We start from the raw sequence: 21,781 nt of genomic DNA on the forward strand, positions 1-21,781 counted from the left end.
TTTGGTTTTTGTAGACTTAGGTAATTTTATGAAAATGCTTTACAATCTTTTAACAATGTCATCGTAAATACATGAATTTAATAAAAAAAATGTAGGCACAAAGATTCGAGATAAGACTCAAACGAGTATATATTAGAGAGATTAATGATTAAAATTTTTGAAAGAATCAATAAAATAAGAAATTGTTAAATTTTAAACATGTAATAAATTTTTAAGTATAAAAACATTTATTTAAAATACCACTCGGGTTCGGATCATCTCGAACAGTTGGTACCCGAGACATTTTGTATCCATACATATAAAAAATTATAATGACGCACGTATTTTATTATTATATAAATACTTCTTCATAATCACTATTCTCCTTTTCTTTGTATTTTGTTTTATATAGGTACTTCTTCATAATCACTATCCTCCTTTTCTTTGAGGATAAATTTTTATGAATTTTACGTGGAATCAGTATACATTAAATTCCTTTTCCATTATACAAATTATTCTTCTTTGTATCGGACACTAACAACAAAGTGAAGGTACATTTATTAAATTTCATTAGATGAATTTTAATAAATTTTATAATCGCAGGTAACAATTAAAAGTGCATACGATTTATTTATTATTTCATTTCGTCAATACTACAGTAACGATTAGTTCAATAAAATGTGTATTACCATACATACAATATATTTTCAACGCTTTCGTATAATCCCGCATTATTAATTTTTTAATTATGCTACTATGTAATAATATCATTTCTATTTTGAACGGCATAGTTGTATGAATAATTTCCTTATTAAATATACCAGAATTACTCATTAATTGGATAAATTTTTCTTGTTATCTATATTCGCAGAATATATCTTGTTGATCAAACATGTCTTTCTGTCAATTATTGGGCCATTTCGTTTTTTATATATAATATACTGTTTCTCCTTGTTGTTCATCGAATGTAAACAAAGATAAATGATACATCATGCGCATCGTGCACTCATAATCTATCTAGGTACTTACAAAGTAATATATGTAGCAGAGAAATTCAAATTAATTCTATTGCTATAACTTTCATAATTTCTATACATTTTCTTTCAAAATTATATTGACGACGGAAAAAGAAGATATTTTCTCATTAGTCATAGTACATATTCCAATTCACAAGAAACAACACGACGACACAAAGCAATACAGCATATTCGCACAACTTATGTCGACTGACACAATAAATGGACTACTATAGTGCGCTGAGATTAAAATTAATTGTGATTCTGCATTTTTCTAAGAACTTTTAACCGAAATTCCAATCAAACTGAAACATATTAAACAAATCCTATAATGTAATAAATAATATAATACTTATAATATAATACTAGTTCTAATTGAATCTTGAATTTTTTTATAACAACTAGAAATACTTTCTGATTGTTATAACGAGATGTTATAACGTGTTATTCAAGATGTCGAGATTTAAATAAAATATATTTAAATATATATACGCGTGCACACCTTATTTATACCAAACCATAACCAAACAAAATTTCTCATGCATTACTACGAGAATAAGAAGTCTGTTATATATCTGCGTCATAAGAATTATTGTAGCGGACAAAACTGTAGAATACATCTGAAAAAAAATATGCTATCATTATACTTAATGGAAACAGTTTTATTAACCTTTTTGCTCAGCGGTCCACCGGAATACCTCCACTGATCGGGACAAAAGTGTATACATCATACATGGACAGTTTTTGACATTTAAAATTACATTTTACGCCTGAACAACGCCACCTTGACATGTTTAAAAAAAAAGGAATTATTCCTTAAAACAAAATGATTATAATTTCTTCGTGTTTTTATTTTCTTCATGCCAGTAGCATTATAGACATCAATATATTACTACTACTACTAATTATGTTCAAATATATATCATTTGACAAAATCAGTGTTACACTTGGTTGTATACGGCTGTACGAGATGATTTAGCGTAACTCTTATTATAAGGAACAGAATAAATTATTTCGCGAATGCTGGCTATAGTCAACATCTACAACTATTAACTTTTTGATAATCATACCGTAATACTTTTATGAACAGAATAATGAGATAAAAGTTGGTGGAAAGAAATTTAGTATTTATTTAGCATTTTATGTCAATATGTGCTAGAATAAAGTGTAAAATAATAAATTATTGATTTTTTGAAATTACTACCTTAATACCTTCATATAGAATAATTAAAGAAATAGGAATTAGAATCATAATGTGTAAAAAAAGTCATACAATTCTATTTGAAAAAGTGGAGGTGACTTTTATATCTTTTTGATGCCTCCACTTAGAAAAAAGATAATATGATCAAAATACATCTCTCTCGAAACAGTTCCACATTCGAAATATTTTTTTATATCAAAAATAAGCGAGATATTTCAGATGGGCGATTTAAATAGATCACCCTGTATATAAATGCACAATAACGTGTTGAAGAATTTAAAAACACGAGCGCATTCTGTGCGGAATAGTTATTAATCTTAATTGGTGACAACGGGGATATTCAATTTGACCACGTAACGATTAGAATCACTCACAACTTATAGCACTATTTAATATTTTAAAGTTGGTATAGGTCATAAAAGCTAATTTCTAATATAAATAACTCGAATCATATTCTAACATGAAAGCAAACCCTAAGTAGATAATATTTATACTGGCCTCTCAATAACACGAAAATAAATTTATATTGATTTTCAACGAAAGAGTTCGTTTTTCTCCGATTTCAACCGTCAGTACACATCATTTGTGAAATAGGATATTGTTAAAAAAGATATTTAACAAATATTTCTACAAATTGTATTTAGTGTAACGTATCGATCGTTATCATGTCTATTTCGCTCAAATTTAACGAAAACCTTACAGAAAATAATAAGAAACGGCAAAAAATAGACTTAATCATCGATTTCAAATATTGGTAAGTTTAAAGTTTCTTTTTTCTTATTTTTTTAAATATACATACGACGAATAATTTTGAAATAATAATAGACTGATATTAATGATCCAGAATTAGACTCATTTTTAGTTGATTTATTCAACGGCATGTTACATATCTTTATAACATAAATATGATTAGATTCTTCTTTGTGCATATTTTTTATACGACAATGAAAATTTATGTGAAAAGACTCTTCGTCCAGATCTACAATAGATATTTTAAGATTTAAGCCATAAGAAATTTACCTGTTACAATCGAATGGGAGGGGAATAATTGACTATGATTCGTTCATTTCTTATGACTTAAGGTTTAAAAATCTATTGTAGATCCGGGCTTATTCTACGTATGCGAAAGTTAGAAAACTAAAAAAAATACAAGAAGACATTCGTTTGTGTGTTGATTAAAATTCCCAAAAATTTTTGTACTTAAAACAAGATGAACATACGCAAAAGAGAGAAAGCGAAGATTGAGTAAGAAGTACAAGCAATATGAAAAGGTCCAAGATTTTAATTCAATTGTCCATGTAGGCATCGAGAACTTGCAGACAATAAAAGCAACGTAATAACCAATTAACATTCCTCGCAAAGTAAAAAAGTGATGTGATAATTATCATATTTAAATTTGAATTCATTATAATATTTTAAATTTATTATATTACTTATTATATTATTATATTACTTTTTACATTTGTATGAGCATAGATAAAGCGTATAATATTTCTTGAGAAATCTTACTTTCTTCTATTTTTTTTAATTTTATAATATCAAGAAAAGATAACAGTTTTTTGTCTTTGTAAAACGGCACACAGAATCGCGATCGTTAATATTAATTACAAAAAGTATATCATTATACGATCGGATCTTATGGCCATGATATACAAGAAAACATGATCAACAAAGCTTGAGCAAAAACCATACCATAGTTGAAAAATTTCAAAAGAATACTTAAAAAATTTTAGATTTTTTTTGTTAATTTCTTACAGTTCTTACATCCTTTCATACGCAATAGTTACGTTCTTTCCACATTTATTTTAGTTCAATCTGCAACTTTTCCAATAAACTAAAATTCTGATATCTATCATTTATTGTTCTTCACACAAAACGAGATACATTAATTAATCACTTTCCTAATTAATCATTTATTTGTATTTACAATATATTGCCATATATATTTAATAACAATTGTAATTATTTTTATCCAAGGCTTGCATCGCAATCGTGCGTCTCCTATAAGAATGATATTGGCTATATAAATAAAAAATACCATCCGACAAAAGTGGATATTATGTTCAAAAAAAAAATTAAGATGTTGATTGCGAATATTACAGAACAAAGCAATGCTTTTTTGGTTACTCAAGACGTAGAGGTACATGAACAATTTATATATCGTAATAAAAATTGCCATTTTATATTTTACTAGAATGAATCTTCGCTGAATTTTTTTGAATTTAAAAATTACATTATAGTGCAGGGTATAAAGTACACAGAATGCAAAAGAAAATTATAATTTTTATCTCTTAATAAACAAAATATATGAAAATGAAAAAAGACAAATTGTATTATAAGATAAATTTTACCTTTATAAAAGTGTTTTTATTAAGAAAGAAATAGTAAAACTTATGACATATATCATTAACTATGTATATATCCTATAAAAGCAATAATCTTATAAAGGAAAAATGGGTATATTTTGTATATTTACAACGTTAACATACATGCTAAATACATTTAATATAATACGTTATTTTTTTATGTTTGTTTTTATCATGTACATGTAATAAGTGCATAATGCTTTACAATATAAAGTTAAAAGAAGTTAAAATTTATTTTTTTTTACATTTAATGTATTGAACAAGCTCATAATATTGACAACAATTTTGTAAGTTTACTAAATGTATGATCAACTCTCTATTAATTTTTGGATTACCCTTATAGAAATTCCCTTATAGAAATTTAATACCAGTACTGGTCACAATTAATCATTTATTTTGAGTATTAAAAGTATTGTTAACAGCACTTTTAATAGGAAAAATAAGTGATTAAAGTGTCAGTTTTGTTATTAGATTTCTATAAGGTTATTACATTATTTTATTTTATGATATAAATTCAATGTAACTAAATTCATTGAATCTAATCCATATTAAGGACTGAAATTGAAAATTTTGAATATTTCAATTATTTTTTATGAAACAAACGTTTCATATGAAAATGAAAGAGCAGTTTCCAGAAGAAAGTATGTTTTGGTGACGTTAATTTTTTTTTAGATAGAAGCACCATAAAGATTTAAAGAATTTTATTTTTTTAAATAAAATTATGATTTTTTAAAAAATATAATATGATTGCATAATTGTTCTATATACAAATAAAAATATTAAGTAGATACATCAAAGTCAGATATTTTATACTTTATTCCATATATTAAAAGAATCCTAAGATTTAATTTTATGAAATAAAAATAAGAAGAGTTAGCTGAATACATGTCCCAATTAGTGACAATCGTGATTGATTTTCTTAATAAATCAATTAATATTGATCAATGGGTGTTGTATGTTCATTCTAAAAAATGTTTTAGTATTTAAAATTTGTATGCGTTATCTATTACAACGAATTTTGAATAAAATTAAACGCTTTCGTAAACGCTAAAATATTATAATTGTAAGCGTATTATCAATGATGACAAATCTAACAAACAGATGCTCACTAACATCTTGTAAGGCGACGACTATATCAACGATCTCTTCGTCGAATGATCCTAACTATTATTAAACTAAAAGTAAATAAAAGTAAGCACTCAAAATTAAATAGATATTAAAAACATGGTGAATAATAACTGAAAATGTCACAAAAATACATATTTTAATGCATATTAATTAATGCATCACTAATCGGTACTCAAATTTTGTTTGCCTTTATTACTGACATTTTAAACAAATATCATATAAATCAATAAAAACATTCCTATTAAATGAAATATGTAATTTATAAATATCAATTGTTATTAAATTAAGAAACAATATTAATAATGTAACTAACAGTCTTGCAGAATTTAAAAAATATACAAATATGAGTTTCTAATCTATGAATTATCTTGCTTAAATTAGTAATAGGAACACTCATGATTTTGTATCAATTTGTGATAGCCGGTGCAGTTCCTAACTTAAGACGGCAATATATTTTCATTAGTTAAATTGTTTAATTCCATTGTATAACTTCCAATATTTTAATCAAATTAAGAATATTGAGTACATAGTGGCAATCTATAGATACGTTTAAACATAATTTAAATTAAATATAAGATTATTTAACTGGATATCAGTAATAAGGATGTTCCTTTGTTTATACGACGTGTCAATATTAGGGACGTTATATGTTTATATCCTCTATCAGTGATATGGATCAATATGCGTCATAAATTGGGACAATTTCGAATACATGTGTCATTAAATTGCATACAAAAACAACGTTTATAAATATGTAATAAATAAATTAAGAATTCCTAAGAAAAAAATAAAAAAAATTATGTTATCTTAATCTTAAATGTGTCCAAACTTGCTAAAAAAAATTAATTTCATGTACTTATTGTGACATACGTATCGACAATTTATTAATTCTCTTTTGCCACGAGTTACTTTGTCACTAATTGGGACATTTGAATAGAATAAGGAGAAAAAAAGTTAGTCATAGAAAATGCCTATATTGCTAGGTTCGCTGAACGGAATAACTTGCAACATTTTGTCGTCATATTGAGCATTCATACAGTAAGTGCAAAAAGTATTAGTACAGAGAAAATATTTTTTAAAAAACTTTATTTTTAAAAAGTAAATATTATCCAGCGAGAAATGACTCATCGAATTGATGTCGAATCGATATAAATACGATGATTTCAACATCAATTTGATGTCGATTCGACGTTTAATTAATGATCATTTCTTGTTGAATAATTAATAATTTATTCATAAAGAATGGAGTGTATGTTTTTTAAAATTATATATACATAAAAAGATGTGTAATTATATCATCCGAAAAATAAGTGAAAATTAAAAATTGTATTGTTTGAATGCTCAAAAAGTATTCGTACAGACGAGAAATTTAGCTTCTAAAATTAGAAATATGAAGCTCGTTTGTTTATGTTAAAATAAAATGTATTCATTGTATAAAATTTCTAATTAACGTAGGAAGTAAGATGGTTCCAATGATGGAATGTTTGGTGAGCCAATATTTATGGACAACAATTTAGGAGAGATACACAAATCACACTTCACGCTTCAACGTGCCACACACGCGTTCCGCCATCTTCCAACTCTGCTCTTACTCTATTAATCTTCCTTTACCTTTTCCTTCTTACGCGAGCGCGCTGATATTCTAACACATATCATCATAATCGGAAACGCGCGAATAAAATAAAAATTTATAAACGAAACATATACTCTTCCTACATTCGACCATTCTGCACAATCGTGCGTCTCGCACGACACCAGCTGTAAACTTAACGTCACACAAAACGATTTCCACTAAATTCACAAAAATAAAACACTCTTATCGTGTTTGCTATGATCGCTTGAACTCATTTACTATTAGTCGACTTAACATTAAAACGTCTTACAAAAATAAAATAGATTATTTATAACTAATGTCTTACCAATAAAATTGATTACTTATAATTAACGTCTTACAAATAAAATTGATTATTTATAATTAACTGTATTCCAAGGTTTAACATATTCAGCGCAAGTAGAAGTACTTACAGGTCCTTCGTGAGAGTCGCTTTTAATCACATCATATGTGTCGTTAGGCTTAACCTTCTCAATTCGATATGGTCCTAAATATTTCGCTCGTAATTTTCGGCCTGGACCTAATTGTGTTCGTTTAATTGCTACTAGGTCTGCCACTTGGTATTCTGTAGCCTTCTTACGTCTGAGATTATATGTCTTACAATTCTCCGATTGCACTTTCAGAATTTGTTCTTTCGCTCTAGCTCTAATTTCATTACGCTCTTTGGTACGTTTTGCCGCCATACGTCGTTTCTCGTGAATCGTTCGAATTACGTCTAATTCTAGTGTTCTGGGAATAACGAAGTAAATCTCTACCATCTTGAAATTTATATAATAAATCGCCGCTTATGTGATAATTCTTATACGATTTGTCTTTGACAATTTCTTCTATCGCTTAAATCTCTTCATCACTTGCTTGTTGACTCCTAATCTGTGGTATAATTGGACTTTTCGCTATTATCATAACCGGATGTCGACTCAAAGCATCGACGTGTTTCATACGGATTCCTGGTCTGTGCTTTATGATGTAATTATAATCCTCTAACACTAAAGCCTATCTCACAATACGTGTACTTAACTCTTTTTTGCTCATGGTTCGCTGAAAAGCCGCACAATCAGTAATTATTTTAAATTGAATTCCTAACAGGTATACTCAGAATTTTTTAAGTGCCTCTACTATCGCAAATGCCTCCAATTCGTAACTCGTGTAATTCCTTTCCTCTTTTTTAGTCTTTTTGCTCATAAAATATACTGGGTGTAATAAGTTGTCTTCGTCTGAACGCTGCAGAAGTACAGCTCCATAACCGTTTATACTTGCGTCCGTATGTACTTCCGTTTCGTGTCGCGAACGATATATTTTCAGTACTGGATTCAGTTCTGAGTTAGAGTCGTCTTCAATTGTATGAACCCGTTTCGAGCTTTATCGTCAAAATTATATTGGGAGTACAAATTAGTTCGGTTAATTTTCCAAAAGCTGGCTACGGCTGTTGTGAATGGTTCATAGTGACAACTGATTTTGGCGTTTTCAGAGAGGTTAAACATCTGCTAATAATATTCAGTTTATATCGCTTTGAGTTTCATACAAAAACCTTGATTTTTACTGTGAAATGTCGAATTTTGTGTTAACCAAGCAGCATTTGCGGGAGGTTCTAATTTTTTGTTTTAATTGGAAGAAAAGTGTAGCTGGAGCCCATCGAATGCTTGTCGAAGTTTATGGTGACACTGCTCCAACTGATAAATCATGTAGGGAATGGTTTCGACATTTCAAGGATGGAGATTTCAGCGTTGAAGACAAGCCTCGCTCTGGACAGCCAAAAAAATTCGAAGACAAAGAATTAGAGGCATTACTCGAAGAAGATCAGAGACAAACACAAGAGGAGCTTGCGTTGAAAAACAAGGAAATTGAGTGCCTTATGAACTGAAACCGAGAGACGTTGAAAGGCGATTTTTCACTTGCGAACAGCTGATTCAAAGACACCAAAGAAAAGGTTTTTTGCATCAGATTGTGACTGGAGATGAGAAGTGGATATTCTACGACAAACCCAAGAAGAAAAAATACTACGCTAAGCCCGGTCAATCGTTGCCATCGACCTCAACATCAACACCAAAGCCGAACATTCTTGGTTCGAAGATCATGCTCTGTATCTGGTGGGACCAAAAGGGTATTGTTTATTATGAGCTGTTGAAACCTGGCGATTCCATTATCCCACCGGGCGATCGATATCGGCTACAATTGATTCGTTTGAACCGTGCATTGCGAGAAAAACGGCCGGAATACGAGTAAAGACATGATAAAGTTATTTTTCTTCATGACAACGCTCGGCCTCATGTCGCTAAAGTCGTAAAAAAATATTTGGAAACGCTCAAATGGGATGTTTTACCGCACCCGCCGTATTCTCCGGACATTGCTCCTTCTAATTACTGGTTGTTCCGAAGGATGTAGCACGATTTGGCAAGTCATCGGTTCACTTCTTTCGCAGAAATCGAAAATTGGCTCCAAAATTGGATCGCCTCCAAAGACGAGTCATTTTTTCGAGATGGAATTCGAAAATTGCCTGAGAGATGGGGAAAAGTAGTAGCCAGCGATTGACAATATTTTAATTAATCTGTTCATTCATTTTATTTTGAAATAAATGCATTTTTGAATACAAAAAAATGAACCGAACTAATTTGTACTCCTATGATTGATCTTTCCGCAACATGTCGCTCAACGATTTCGCAATTGTAGAATACGAAGGTATAAACTTTCTGATGAAACCCGTTAATCCAAGAAAGCTTTGAATATCTTTTAATTCTTTCGGGTAATCTATCATGGCTTTGACTTTCTCTTGGGAAGGGTAAATTTTGTCCCCTTCTACTATATGACCTAGAAATTCGATAATTCTTTTCACGAATTGACACTTTTTAAAATTAATTTGTAAACCGTAGTCGCTAGCTGTTTTTAGTACGATTCGCAAGCGTTCCAACGCTTCTTGTTCGTTTGCTGCCGGCACGATCAAGTCATCCACGTAAAGTAACACTATATTTTGTCTAATCAAATCCCAGAAAGCAGCATTAATATATCTTTAGAAAACCCTCGGCGAATTACATAATCCAAAAGGGATTTTCAAGAATTGATATTGATCGTTCGGAATGACAAACGCCATATATTTTCGACTCTCTTTTTCTACGGATACATGAAAAAATCCATTTTTCAGGTCTAACGTACTAAACACAAGCATCCTCTAATTTATCTAGTAGATCTTCGATTAGTGGTAAGGGATGACTATCCCTTTCTATAACTCGATTTAATTTCCTATAATCAATACATACACGCGGTGATCCATCCTTCTTTCTTACTACGACTATTGGACTCGCGTATTCCGACTTACACTTCTCAATGACCCCGTCGTTTAGCCATTCCGCTATTTGGTTTTCGACTATTTCGCGCTCAGGTGCCCGATAATCGTCGCGTTTTTGAAAGATAGGTCTTTCGTCTTTTGGTACAATATGCATGCTCACGTCCGTTATCTTACACTTATTTACTTGATACGTTTCAACAATTATCTCTACTTCTTCGCGTACTTTCGGATCCGTTACATTACCAATGTCTAACGGTTGCTTTTCGATCACGTTGATTTGTGTTAACAATTGAGCAGGTGTTGCTCTTCGTATAGTTATTCCGTCGTTATTGATGGTCATTTCCGTCATCGCTAGGAAATCGCTACCAATTATAACGCTTGAATTTGTAGCTTCATTTGGCACAACGTGCACTATACACGGATATTCATCAACATCTACTTCTACAATTGTATTTACGCAACCTAATGAATGCACTTCGTTTTTTCCAAAACCAGTTAAACAGATACTATTTCTCCGTAGCTTATCTAATTTCATTTTATCGTAAACATCTTTGCGCATTACCGTTTTGACTGCCGGTATCAATTAACGCATTAACTCCCACACTGTTTATCGCGATTTAAACATTCTACCGCTCGATGAATCAGTAACCATATTAATTACCGTCGTTTTTTTATCCGCTACAGCTTCTATCGCCTGACGCGTTACACAGATTTGCCGTGTGTCCGTATTTTTGACACTTAAAACATTTTTTACCTAATTCTTTCTTCTTACAGTCTTTAGATTTGTGTCCTTTATCGCCGCACGTCTATCTCCTGTTCTTTTTCGCCACTTTTTGGTGTTGTTAGTTTCCTCGCTTCCTCTGTCTTCTTCGACATGCTTTTCTTCTCTCTCGTTCTCATCCTTTTAGTATTCTTCTTCCGAATTGCTTCGTATACTTTAAGCTTCTCCTTGAATTCTGTCAATTTTTTAGCTCCGTACAATATCATCTTGCCCTGTGCGTCTTCCGGAATTCCGTTAATCACGTATTTTATGAGTGCTTCTGCTTCTATTTTATCTCTAGCAGCTATTTCTTTCATCACATAATAATATTCCTCCAAGGTTTCGTCCCTCTTCAGTCTTCTTCTGACCAGAATATCGTGTATTTGAGCACTTTCTATAAATTCGTCTATAAATTCGTCTCGTAAAATTTCTTTTAATTTCTTCCACAACTTGATAACGCCTTCGCTGTCGATGAGCATTTTAACAGGTCCGGTGATTTCTTTGCGAACACTAATTTCTGTAATTCCGACCATCCGAACAGATTAGCCGCATCTTCAAATTCAGATATCCATCTTTCAACCGGATATGTATCTTTTCCAGTGAAAGTTTTAATTAAATCTTGTACATCTCGGTATGTCATGGACAGATGTTCGTGTTCACTTGACCGCCTCTTGTGGAGTGGTTCTCTTCGAGATTATTTTTGCCCTCTTCGTTGCTTCTTTCTTCCTCTCTTTCGTCATTTTACTCGTCAACTGTTCCCTCGTCACTCACATCTTCGTCTAAGTCATCGTCTTGTTCACTATCTTTAATCGTGAGAGTATCTAAATCCATTAAACCATGTAATATGCGTGTCATTATCTCTTCTCTGTTTCCGCCGTACTCTAAACCGAGAATGTTACAGCAGGATATCAGGTCACCGATCGAGAGTTTTCGCGCCGCTTCTATTTTGTCCACGTATCCCGTTGTGTCTTTTTTAAAAATGAAATCCTCAAAGTCTCTGAGTCTTTGTCTATTTTTTCGATCACCTTCCTTTTCGAAGATAAACTTGTATAAAGCCGTCACGGCACGGTTGACGCCGTGCGTATCTTCTGCTTGATTGGTTCAATTTGCGCGAGATTATTCATCTTGTCTCTGCACACTTTACGCAATGTGGCAAATGTTTACCGTCGCGCGATCTGTTGTTGCACCGTCTTGTTCGCGTATACTTAAAACCGTCTCACGTTCACTTACGTCGAGTAGTCCTGCCACCACACTTTCGATGTCGTTATCAGCGCTACTGTCGCGCGCTTACCCGCGTCGTATTGTCACTGCCCTCTCGATGTGCTGATTACCGACGCATTCACAGTCTTGTCAATGTATTTCTGACGTCGCTGCCTCACCTTGTAGTTGCACACTCAATGTCTTTCGGATTCTTAACGTTTTCGAGATTTGAATGTCGTCTTATTTTCTTCTTTTCTCTTCTTCTCATCGTCGTGTCCTCTCCGTCTTGCGTCTTTTCGTCTTTTCAGCTCTTCATCTTTTCCTTCGTCCTGTCGTCTCCTGTCTTATCGTTTGCGTCTTTTCGTCTTATTTCTTCTTCATCTTTTCGTCTTTAGTCTTTTCGTCTTTAGTCTTTTCGTCTTTTTCGTCTCTTCGTCTTTTCTTTCGTCCTGTCGTCTCCCGTCTTATCGTCTTTCGTCTTGCGTCTTTTCTTCTTCGTCTTTTCATCTTTAGTCTTTTCCTCTTTTTCGTCTTTTCGTCTTTTCTCCCCTTTTGTCTCTCACCAGCTCTTATCTCGAATGAGCCCCCAAATTTGTAGGAAATGAGATAGTTCCAATGAAGGAATGTTTGGAACCAATATTTATGGACAACAATTTAGGAGAGATACACAAATCACACTTCATACTTCGACGTGCCACAAACGCATTCCGCAATCTTCCAACTCTGCTCTTACTCTACTAACTTCCCTATACCTTTTCCTTCTTGCGCAAGCGCGCTGATACTCTAGCAGATACTCTAATAAAAATTTATAAACGAAACATATATTCTTCCTACATTAATGTTTATTTTCTACAAAGATTTTTTTTATAAAAAAACAAATTTCCTTGTACGAATATTTTTTATTCTCATTTGCACCCGAATACTTTTACAAACAAAATAATAAAGAGAATCAATTTGTGTAAAGAAAACACATAATTGCTTAAAAAAATATATGAAGTTAAATGATTAATTTTAGAAATAAGTAATTGCGTTTTTATTACACTAAATGATCCCACGTATTATATTCTGTTCATATAAATTTTATACATAGAATAATTAGAAGAATCATATTATGTAAAAAAATTATGTTATTTTATTTACAGTAGTATTTATGGAAATAACCTTCGTATTTTTTTAGTGCTCCCACCTAGAAAAAAATGTGATCAAAATATGTACTTCTCAAAACAGTTCCAATTTCATTTGAAAAATTTTCGTATTCTTAAGGAAAAATGAAATATTCAAGGATTTCAATTTAAAAAAAATAACATCTTGTATAATTAATTTAACTGAATAAATTAATGATCACATTATCTTTTTAAAAGAAATATGTATGGATGGAAGATACAAGTGCAAAAACATTCAATTTTGAAGTTCAATCTACAGACAATGAGGTTGAAAATGTGGTAACTCGTGAAAACCTCTCACATTACATATGTTATACTTCCTATAAGATTGATTGGAGCAACACAAGAATTGTAAAAGCTGCAACTAACATGAGTAATTTTCTCCTTTTGACTGAGGATGGCAAAGTAAAGTATTACGACGATATCATCATGAATACATATTAGTAATAATAATTATTAACTTTACTTAGATATATTACATTTATTTAACTTAGATATATTACACACACAATTCGATCGAAGGTAAAGAAAAAGAATGCAGTATACATCAATTGAATATACATGAAATGAATATCAAAGAGCAGATTACAAGCATGAGTTGCGGATATAATTGTTATGTGATAGCTACAAACAGTCGTACGTTCTTTTGGGGTTTTATATATAACGACAGAGAGGATTCTTCTCATGATAGTGCCGAATATATGTGCCGAAATTCATGGTGTACATTCGACCCACATAAAAAATTTAATTTTACATTCAAAACAATTGGTAATTTTCTTAAAAACACATTCCTAAAAATGTAAAGATGTATACATCAAAAATTTATAGCTGCAAGTATTGTAGAGTAACCTAATCTATCTTAATGTTTAGTCAAGATAGCTTGTGGGATTGATTACACCCTTGCTCTAACTAATGAAGGAAAACTCTACTGCTGGGGAGGTCCATACTTTTATGAAACGACTTTTTGCAGCAATCATTCCGGCAACAATGACATTTCCCCTATCCAGGTAAATGATTTGTTTCAGTATTGTATTATGACAAATCGGAAAAGACTAGGAAAGCTTAAACTAAACTAAAAAATTTTTCGATTGGCAGATGAATATAATTAATGTAAAAAACCTATCAGACATCGCCGTCATTAATTACACTAATTTTGTCAAGTCTAGCAAGAATGAACTTGTGTACGCATGGGGTTTTATTTTTAAAAGACAATATAAAGAACCAGCTGTTTGTGAATATACGAACGCGTTTGACATATCCAACTCGATGACAGCTCGTTCACCAATATCCGTGGCCGATGAATTCATAAATGAAGAATTTCACATATTAAAAGACTTGGAAACTGCATTCAACGATCAGGTTAGACTTTATTCTGTGTGTTTATTTGTTTCTCGAATTCAGTATTTCCAATGAAGTATCATAAAAATTGCAATACAATTTATTTTTACAATTTAGTTTTGAATCTTTAAAAGATGTCAAAAATTTTCAAATTCTTTCAACTGATGGCGTGTTAAAAACCGCAAGCAAGCCATTAATTGAAAATGCTTACAATCTGAAATTTATTATACTGATTATCATTGTTCTATTTTATCTCCTTGGTAAAGTCTTAGCGTATTTTTCAATAACACCTCTCGTTTCGTGATCTGATATCTTAATCATCAGAACATTTCAAAGAAGTCCTTATCTACCGATATTTGTAACCTAGCATTTTCTTTTGCTTATATCTCAGATTGTAGTGCATCGATTTTAATTAATTTTTTTTTAATCTATTGTTTGAAGACTAAGAAAAAGAATTTTTGAGTTAGAAATTCTAAAATGTCATAGCATAAAAGATATTTTGCAATAAGTGAAAAGGGATCGGAAAAAAAACATCTGACCTATCAAAGAGGTTACGCCCTTTATAGATACTGAGGGTTAAATGTCTTTCTTTTTATTACATTTTTTCATTGCGTAACAAAAAAGATTTGGTGATTATATAATACATATGTTCAACTTTAATAACTAATTCGTGTTTCCTGTCTAAAGTCAACAAGTGATCTCACGATAATGGTCGAGAAACAATCAATTTATGTTCACAAAGTTATCCTGAAGATTCGTTCCACATATTTTAGAAGTATGTTCCAAACTAATTATGTTGAAAATAGACAACGGTACGTTTTTACAAAAAAAAGTATATTAAAAAAAAACCTTCTTTGTTTGATTTGTTTGTATATTGAATATTTTAATATATTTTTCTTGACAGCGTCATCGTGAATAATTATTATAGGTATATCGTTTATAAAAAATTTTTAGAATATTTATACACCGGTATGATCAATCTATCTTCTTTTAAAAACCTATTAGGTGAGTTTGAGTTAAACGTGTCGAATATTACATATGTAATTCGCGACTAAAATATCTCTTTGCTGCAGATCTTTTGCAATTGGCAGATGCATTATGCGAGAAAAATCTCCAGATGGATTGTATACGAAAAATAAAGAAAACAATTAACGTATCGAACGTCATGTACTTTTTTAACCTTATCAACGATATAAACGAAGAATATCACAAGGAGGTAATTGTTTTTTTGTTTTTATTATGGATTTTTTTTCTATTGTAAGACAAAAATATTGCAGAATTTATAATGGGATTAACATATTAATCCAATTGGGATATGTTTTCCATTTTTCTTTTTTGTGTCCTAGTAAAATATTATTCCCTTTAAAATTCCTAGACGCGAATCTTTTACTTTATAAACAAATGTATATTCCATTCTGAAGCTCAAAGCCGACACTAGGCATTTCGGCACCCGAGGCAAAATAAAAAAATGCGCTCTTCAGTAAAAAATATTTCTTTATGACATGTGAAATATAACACAGTACAACACATATTTCCTCCCGAAAAAATCGAAGAGATTCTGAAAGTAGATATAATAAAAAAAAATATCCGTGCCTCGGCGTTTTTACCAAATCAGTCGTTAATGTTTTTATAGTCATTTATCGTATTTGCTTTATATTGGGTTTTTACAATTGTTTAAAATTATATAATAATTTTTTAAAATAAATAATTGACGTTTTTGCATGTAAAATTATGCGATGAGTCCGAGTACAAAAAAAAATAACTGAGAATTATTTTTTTTCATACATTTTCAAATTTTTGTATAATAATAATAATAATACAATTATAATTATAATTATTATAAGAATCTTGGTCATTTGATTTGTCATTTATATGATTTCGGTTTTGTATCACGAATAATAGACCAACAGTATTCATCAAGCATGTGTCTTTTCCTTTGAAGCGTTTCTCAGTATCCTGAAAACGTTCATCATTGTGAATTCGCCAAATTTGATGGACAAAATTCCAAATGATTGTGAAGAAAGTGTATTTTGAGCGACATGTTAACTTTCATTGCATGAAAAGCCGAAATCATTTTAGCAACAATTTTTTTGTAATTGTCGACTTTTTTATTGCTCAAAAAATGTTTAGTATCAGTCAATATCGAGATATCATGCTTTCCTAACATCTACTTTCAGAATCTCTTTGAATTTTTCATGGGAGGAAACCTGTGCTGTACAGTATTATAAAAAAGACATTTGATGATACTTAAAAAATGTTAACGATCTGGTAAAAGAAACTTATTAGATGAATGAATGCCGAAACAGGGGTACTTTTTTTATATCTTTCAGAATCTCTTTGATTTTTCCATGAGAAGAAAAAAATCGATTTTTGTCGTATTGTGTAATAAGAAATATTAATTAATAGTAATTAATAATATATACATATATATTAATTAATAGTAATAGGTATATAATAATATTAATTTGAAATAATCACGTGTATAGAAGAAGAGTTATACGCTATAAAATTTACATGTATGTTACAAATGAAACAGTTATTAAAATCGCAATAATATTTTTCGTATTTTGATAAATGCAAAATTATCAATTATATTATCAAAATCTATATAGCCTTTCATTTTTTATTTCATTTTCAATTGAAAGGTTTCCTATATTTTCCTGTATTTGATATCACGGGCCCACAGAAAAAAAAGTACCATGTGCTGGTAAAGAGCTATTCTTATGTATTTTGAGTCGCTAAATCTAAACCATATGTTTCCCGAGTTGAGAATTACGTGCAAATATAGTGATACATAAGTGAAAACACCTACAAGTACCTGCTGCTATGGAGGCTATTGGAGACGATGATAACTGCCCCGAACTATAGCCCCGTGTAGAATGATTCGTTTTCTGATCCACCGTGATAATGAAGCCAGCGAAGGCGTGCTGCCTTGCAAGGGGGCAATAGGGTCCCATACAGCACAGAAAGATTGCAGAAACATTGCAGAATGATTTCAATAAAATATTGCAATATTGCATGATGGTTGCAAACCGTTGCTGATTCATTGTTGCAAAATTCCAACAATGTTAAGATGTCCGCTGTTTGTTATATTGCAACAAAACGTTCTAACAATATTGCAATGTAATGTATTTGGATAAATTTTTTACGAAGACTCTAAAATGAAAACTGTTTCTAGACATATACCTCACTAACTTTAATTTTTCTACAAATCGTGTTTCTAGTGATATGCACAAAAGCAATTTTTTATGATAAAACCATTAAATATTGCAATAAATATAGTATTAATTCTGAAGGATAAATTTATTCGTAAGGATAAAGCACATGTGTATGTCTCGAACAAACTACAAATATTATCTACATTAATATATGCCGTCGCTTGATAAGTTAATCATGGATTAAGTTAATCGCAATGATTCTTTTTAATTCGAAATCATTCCGAGTCAAATCGATTGAAACCGAGTTGAAATCGATTAAAAAATGACGGTATGAAATTTATCAATAAAGTTAGGGTGCTGATTTATTCAGGCGTTCACATCAGGCATATCATTGATCACATAATTAATATTTCGATAAATCGTTTTCAGCAGCTTAATTGTTTATCCTTCCATTTATCTTATCCGATAACGATGCATTCATTGTATCCAAACTCGATTATTATATAATCTTTTGGTTTCATATTTAAAATAAATATAAAACTTAGCTAATGAAATGGCCGTCAAATAATAGATCAATAAATTTTTTATTTAAATATAAAATGAATTATATTAATTATTAAATCATAAGTGTTACTAAAAGACGACATAAATATTGAAAAAACTTATATTTTTAAATTATTATTATTGTAACAATTAAAAAATTACAGTTTTGCAATGTTTGTAGAATATTAAAAGCATATTACTGACATTTTATAGGCATATTGTTAATTTACATTTCTGTAATATCTCTGCAAAGTTACATTGCAATCTGCAATATTGTAACATTGCAACAATATTGTTACAATCTTCTGTGCTGTGTGAGAGTGAAGCCGTAATGTGGTTAATAACATTTGAAGGCAAAACAGTGCGGAAACACGCACGAACATAAATCGATCTTTTTTTAAATATATACAGATACAATGGTAGAGATGATGTACGGGCAGTTATTGTGATCTGATGGCTGCTTTTCTGAAAATTGGTCTGTGGTATAACTCTTCGGGAATTATTATAAGTTTAACCTGTCTATAACGTAAGGCACTCAGAGTTCATCGCTAAAAGTTATGCAAGAGGTATAGAGAACGTAGATATGACGTTTGTTGCTACCTTGTCCATCAATCAAGGATTGCCTTTTGTAGCGTATTAGTATTTCAGAGCGTTCAGTACAGTATTTTTTGACGGCTGATAAATATTTCTTAATTTGGGAAACATATAGTCTAGGTTTAATAAAAAATTTGTCAATGGTCTTAGAATATATTAATAAAAGAGATTTCGAGGTTTTTGACCCATTTTTTCGCTCTGGATTGCACATTTACCATGAATGGTCCTATTTTGATATCAGATTCGTATTCAGCGATTCAAAATACATAAGAATAGCTGAGTCTCCACCCCAGTACATGATACTTTTTTTCTGTGTAATTTTTCTTGACTTAATGACGATCTTAAATAATTTTTCATTAATTTTAATTTAATGTAGCATCAAGTGGATCGTAATTCAAAATTACGATTAATAAATTAGAATATATAGGAAATTAAATTGCCATTTTTGCGCTCCCTTTAAATTGTTTACATGAGGTAAATGCCTCCCTCGCCACACCCGGCTCTGTTGAAGCTATCCAGCTGCCAATATCACTTTAGGATATTAAATCATCACGATGCTACGAATGCTTTAAATAAAACGAATGCTTTTGTAAAATTCTTTTTTCTAATTGATTAACCAAACGCTTCAAAAGCATTTGTAATGAGACTTTAACCATAGCTTTAGACAGAATTCATTAGCTGTAAAAATATATCTTTGTATTAGAATAGAGAGAGCAGAGTTAATTGTGACACTTTTTTTAAGTTATAAATCTTTGCACAATTATGAGAGACTAATTGTAAATGCTTTAAAACGTTGCATATTCATCTGGCTCAATAAATGAGTACTTATAAATCGTTAATATCTCATAACTAAGAATAAAAATGTTCATTATAATGCAAAGTGGATCAATATGCCACTTATGAGGCATGTTGAGCATCCTCGAAGGATAAATTGAACCATAAAGATAATTGTTTAATGAAATTATAAATGATTAAAAAACTTGAAAAGAATTATGTACACTAATCGAATTTTTATTAATAGTGTAATAATTTGTAATACTCTCTCTTTTTAAATGCTTATTAGATTAAAATTATAAAATCTTTACTCTTTATAATAATAATTAAACGTAAAATATATATTTAATCGTTAAGATGGAAAAAGTATCGATAAATATAGATTTTGAGCAGCAGAGTTTATAAGGTTCGTTATGGATACTGAGTCCAACAAGCCCCATATTGCTGAAATACTTATTTATAACTGAAAAACCGTAAATAAAACAACAACTTGAATATTAAAGTTAAAAAATACGATAATATCTTCCAAAAACACATTTGATTGTTATAAATAGCTTTAATTATCACGTGGACCAAAAAGAGTACTCATCTAATAATTTTATTTTGGTATACGAAAATGAAAAAGCGCACGTATTTGGCTATTGACAGTCAGATACAGATTATTGTATTAAGGCACAGTAATCTCTGTCTTTGTGCTACTTACGCAAGCATAGACGTATCTATATATATTTTGGTTATTTAGATATTTGCATTTAATCAACTTGCCCTTATGCGCAACTAGCCCCGCTCTATCCTACATGTTTAAATTCACTTATATGTGTAGCTTCTATTTTTTAGGAATTGATGAAATATTGCTTCCACTTCTATTTTAAAAACATGATGACTGTAATCCAGACAGACGGTTTTGAAGAATTGGATGTCGAAACAAAGGCTATGTTAATGAATAAAGGGTACACCTTTTTGTCATCAGAAATTAATAGTTCTGGTTATTTAGAATAATATTTCTTAGAGGAAAAAAAAATATAATGGACTTCGTTCTATGAAAACGATTTACTCTCATAATCGAAACCATTATTGCATATGGTAAAAAATAAAAAAAAAATCATTATAAATCATTATTTTATTTCATTTCATTTTATACGTTTTAAAAAACAAGATACAAAAAGAGCATAAAGAACCACACCACAGGTTATAATTTGTGATATTTACTTATTATTATATTAATTAAAACATTAAACGTTTCGGCCACAATCTGGCCATCTTCAGTAATACAATAGTCTTCATAAACCGCAAAAATACATTTAGTTGAAATTAAATTCAACAGTCCATTGTTGTAATAAAAATAACATGTTCTTTTTAGTGTGAAGATGCTTCGTACAAAATGTTATAACGCCCATAGTCATATCAAGAAGTGTAGAACAAGAATTTCCAGATTCTGATTAAATTAAAATTATATGACATTAATTTCTCCTAGTCGAATATAAAGAAATATAATCGTTACCTGTTTTACAGCCAAAAAACTGAGCGAAGAATATCAAATGACACTTTTACACAATAAGACTTTCTTCGTGACATTATGTGTTGTTGTTTGTTATATCGCGTATTATACCACTATTTATACGCCTGAGTCAAACAAATTAGAAATTTCTAGAGTTACTATTGAAAAGAA

The 21,781-nt window shown here is 30.5% G+C and overlaps 1 protein-coding gene across 1 annotated transcript; it reads left to right on the plus strand.

Moving 5' to 3' along the window:
- The first annotated feature begins 1,527 nt into the window (after window positions 1-1,527).
- On the plus strand, window positions 1,528-21,428 carry LOC105144617 (RCC1 and BTB domain-containing protein 1). The gene is made up of 10 exons (XM_087415057.1): window positions 1,528-2,950; window positions 4,174-4,336; window positions 13,904-14,110; window positions 14,200-14,473; window positions 14,576-14,712; window positions 14,801-15,064; window positions 15,731-15,855; window positions 15,948-16,048; window positions 16,117-16,259; window positions 20,950-21,428. The coding sequence occupies exons 1-10, from the start codon at window positions 2,862-2,864 to the stop codon at window positions 21,109-21,111; spliced, it is 1,665 nt and encodes a 554-aa protein (XP_087271183.1). The 5' UTR covers window positions 1,528-2,861; the 3' UTR covers window positions 21,112-21,428.
- Window positions 21,429-21,781: the final 353 nt, after the last annotated feature.

This window comes from Acromyrmex echinatior, chromosome 17 (assembly GCF_024713525.1).
Source record: "Acromyrmex echinatior isolate Ae372 chromosome 17, ASM2471352v2, whole genome shotgun sequence".
In the NCBI taxonomy this organism is placed as follows: Eukaryota; Metazoa; Arthropoda; class Insecta; order Hymenoptera; family Formicidae; genus Acromyrmex; species Acromyrmex echinatior.

Coding starts and splice junctions, on each gene's coding strand:
- LOC105144617 (XM_087415057.1), top strand. CDS start 2,862: ATGTCTATTTCGCTCAAATTTAACGAAAACCTTACAGAAAATAATAAG. Junction 14,111..14,199: donor TTTTGACTGAGGATGGCAAA/GTAAAGTATTAC, acceptor TATTTAACTTAG/ATATATTACACACACAATTC. Junction 15,856..15,947: donor TATGTTGAAAATAGACAACG/GTACGTTTTTAC, acceptor TTTTCTTGACAG/CGTCATCGTGAATAATTATT.